We start from the raw sequence: 3,353 nt of genomic DNA, 5'->3' as shown, positions 1-3,353 counted from the left end.
AAAAAAAAAGGAAAATAACACATTCATTTATTGTTAATGTTTTATTTTATTTTATAAAAAGATATAAAATATAAATAAGTGAATAAGAAATAACAAATAATTGTTATAAAGATAATAAAGACGGTTGAATATTTTGTGAAATGTCTCGATATTTTTTTAGTAATTCAGCAAGTTCAAGATTCGTATATTGAAATTCATTACTAAGTAATTCAAGATAATAATATGATTGGTCAAATATAAGTAATGCCTTTAATTTAGATGAAATACCAAATAATAAAGTTTGAGTATAATGTTTATTTTCAAGTAAGATTTTACCGAATGATAAAACACGTTGAGGAGAATGTAATTTAACAAAATATTGTGCTTTTTTTAAACCATCTAGAATATCTATTTCAGGTGGAGAATCAACATCAAAACATTTAATTAAGAATGGATTATCTTTTTCACAGAATTTATAAAGGATTTCAAAAGAATTTCTTTCTAATAATTGATAAATACATCTTTTAATTAACTCAAATAAATAATTACTAATAGCACTTTCTTCTGTTGATACAATAATATTTATGTCTTTAAAAAAGATAGATACTATTTCTGGTATTAACTGAAGTTGTGTATTTTTTTCAAATAATGTCTGAATTAATTCAATAGAATATTGTAATGCTACTGGTTTATTATAACATTCTATAATAATTAATAAACATTTAATAGCATCTTCATATTCTTCTTTTTCTAAACAATCAATAAATATAACAATAGGTGAATCTACAATTTCAAATAATTCATTCCAATATTCATTTTTTATTAATGTTGATGCATTTAAAATAACTTTTCTTGAATTTTCATTTCTTGAAATATAATTTACAACTGTTTCATATGTTGTATATCCAATTTTCTTATCATGATATCCTTCTGTTACTTTACACATACATTTTGCTAATTCATTTTCCCATATTTGTGTATCATTTCCAAATTCTTCTTCTATCTCTTTAATTCCTTTTCCATTTGTTAATTCTACTAACATAATTTCTCCAAGATAATTATATTCTTTTAATCCTTCACATAATGGTATTGTAATATCTTTTGTTGTTAATGGAATAAGTCCAGGAGAATTATTATATGGCTGAACAATTTCATTTTCATTAATAAGTCCTTGAATTATTGATGGTGTTATTGAAGTTGAAAGAGAACTTGGAGAAGGAAGACTTGGACTAATAAGTGAAGTTGAATTTGAAAATTCAGTTGAGTCTGATAGAATGGAAAGACCTCTTTTAAGTGAAAAAGGACGACTAAATTGTATTTGAGATTGTAAGGTTGGAAAGTCAGGTGAAAGAACAGTTAAATAAGGAGGAGATGTTATGAGTAAAGAAAGTTTAACAGGAATAGTAAATGTATAAAAGAGTGAATCTAAATGACGAATAATTACATTTCCAGTTTGTTGTACTAATAAGATATTTTTGAAAGGAATTGATATTGAATGAACACTATCATTTATAATTTCACATGGGTCTTTAGAATCTGATTTGGTTAAAGTAACAACAAAATTTGACCATAAGATAATTGTTGTTGTTGGAGAAGAATAATCAGATGAAGAAAATGATGATGTAAATTGAATTGGAATTGATGAACAAAGGTCAATAGAATCATTACGAATTAGTGAAGATGATTTAATTAATTGAAATGTGAATAAATTATTTTTATAACCAATTTTCCAAGTCAATAATCCTATTTGATTAGGAAAACCAATTAATGTATATACAAAACTTTCTTTAATATTCGTTAAAAGAATACCAAAAGAATTAATTGAGTTAGATAAATCAATAAATTGATTTGATTTTAAATTTTGTGTAGAAGATGATTTAATGTGTTTTTTAGTTATTTGAATATTTTCTAAAGGAGGAATAATTTCAATAGAATCATAAATTGGTAAAGTAAAATTAGGATATTTATAAGCTAAAATATGAAGTAAAGATGATGATAATTGAAATAATATTAAAGTCCCTTTATCAAATTCCCATGAAATACTATTATTTAAAATACAAAGATCAATTGGAATTACTGCTTGAATAGAAGAAATAGAATCAAATAAAACAAGTAAATGAGGTTGTTTTAAAATAAAGAGATAAGTATCATTAATAGGATAAACACAAAGAGATTGAATAGAATAAAAATATTTAGATAATAATTCTTGTGGAATAATAAAAGAATAAACTTTTTTTGTTGAATGAATTGTATTTGTTATAATATTAATTGTTGTAGAAGTATATTGAATAGCAAGGTCATTCATTTCTATAGTGTTCATTAATTTTGTTTCATTAATAATTAATTGAGAATGAAATAATGGTATTTTAAATAATCTACAACAATTTGAATCAATAAGATAATTTCCTTCTTCTTCAATTGAATTAATAACAATTCCATTTGGTGTAATTATTGTAGATAATCCATTACATTGAATAATAAGATTGTTATTTGGAAGAAATTGAATTTTAGGTGTAAATGTATTATTGTCAATATTACAATATATAGACTTTTGTATTATTTTAACTTTATGACATGTAAAATTCAATGGAGAATATTGATAAATATGAATTTTATTGTCTTCATCTATTAATGCAAAATAATATGTTTCACTAATAATATAACTTTTAATATTTGTTGGTAAAATGAACGTTGATTTAATAATTGGAAGAGAACTTCCTTCTACAAGTCCAGCAAAAACTATTGTCATATCATTTCTTCTATAAATCATAGATGTACATTCTGATGAAATAATTAAAGAAGTAACATCAATATCTTCTACAGTCATATCCATTTGACCATTTTGTATTTTAAATCCAGAATTTGGTTGTGTTGATAATGTAAATGTATTATCAATAAATGATATAAGTACACTTTGATCAAAAGGAAAAATCCCAATAATTTCTTTTGCAAATTCAATTTTATTAATAAGTTTTGGATACAAATAAAATGTTGTTGAAGGTCGATACACTGAAAGAGGAAGAGATGATGGATCTCTTTTTACTACTTCAAAACAATATAACGTTTGTGTTGAAATAAGATAAAAATAATTTGTGTCTTTAATAAAACATCCTTTTGTTACTTGAATATTATCTATTTGATGAATAAATGGTGGAAAAATAATAAATTCATTTCCTGAAATATCTACAACTGATATATTAATATCTGTAACTATAACTAATACTTCTGTATAATGCAAAAATGGTTGTATAAATAATCCTTGTAAAATATTAAATTTTTCTCCTCTTAATTTACTAATATCATGTTCTTCATTATTACTTAAAAACTGAGTGTATTTTGGACGGTGCATAATCAATTCAATTCAAGTCTTTTTT

General features: G+C 23.0%; 1 protein-coding gene across 1 annotated transcript; it reads right to left on the bottom strand.

Moving 5' to 3' along the window:
- Nucleotides 1–103: 103 nt before the first annotated feature.
- ENU1_099510 (hypothetical protein) lies at nucleotides 104–3,304 on the bottom strand (the record flags this gene model as incomplete). The annotated part of the gene is made up of 1 exon (XM_008859269.1): nucleotides 104–3,304. A coding segment is annotated over one exon (3,201 nt), but the record flags the coding sequence as incomplete, so codon positions are not given.
- Between the last annotated feature and the right edge of the window lie 49 nt (nucleotides 3,305–3,353).

Source organism: Entamoeba nuttalli (assembly GCF_000257125.1).
Source record: "Entamoeba nuttalli P19 unplaced genomic scaffold asmbl_4294, whole genome shotgun sequence".
Classification (NCBI taxonomy): domain Eukaryota; phylum Evosea; order Mastigamoebida; family Endamoebidae; genus Entamoeba; species Entamoeba nuttalli.
Note: the sequence above shows the minus strand (reverse complement) of the source record. Positions and strands in the feature narration are given on the sequence as shown.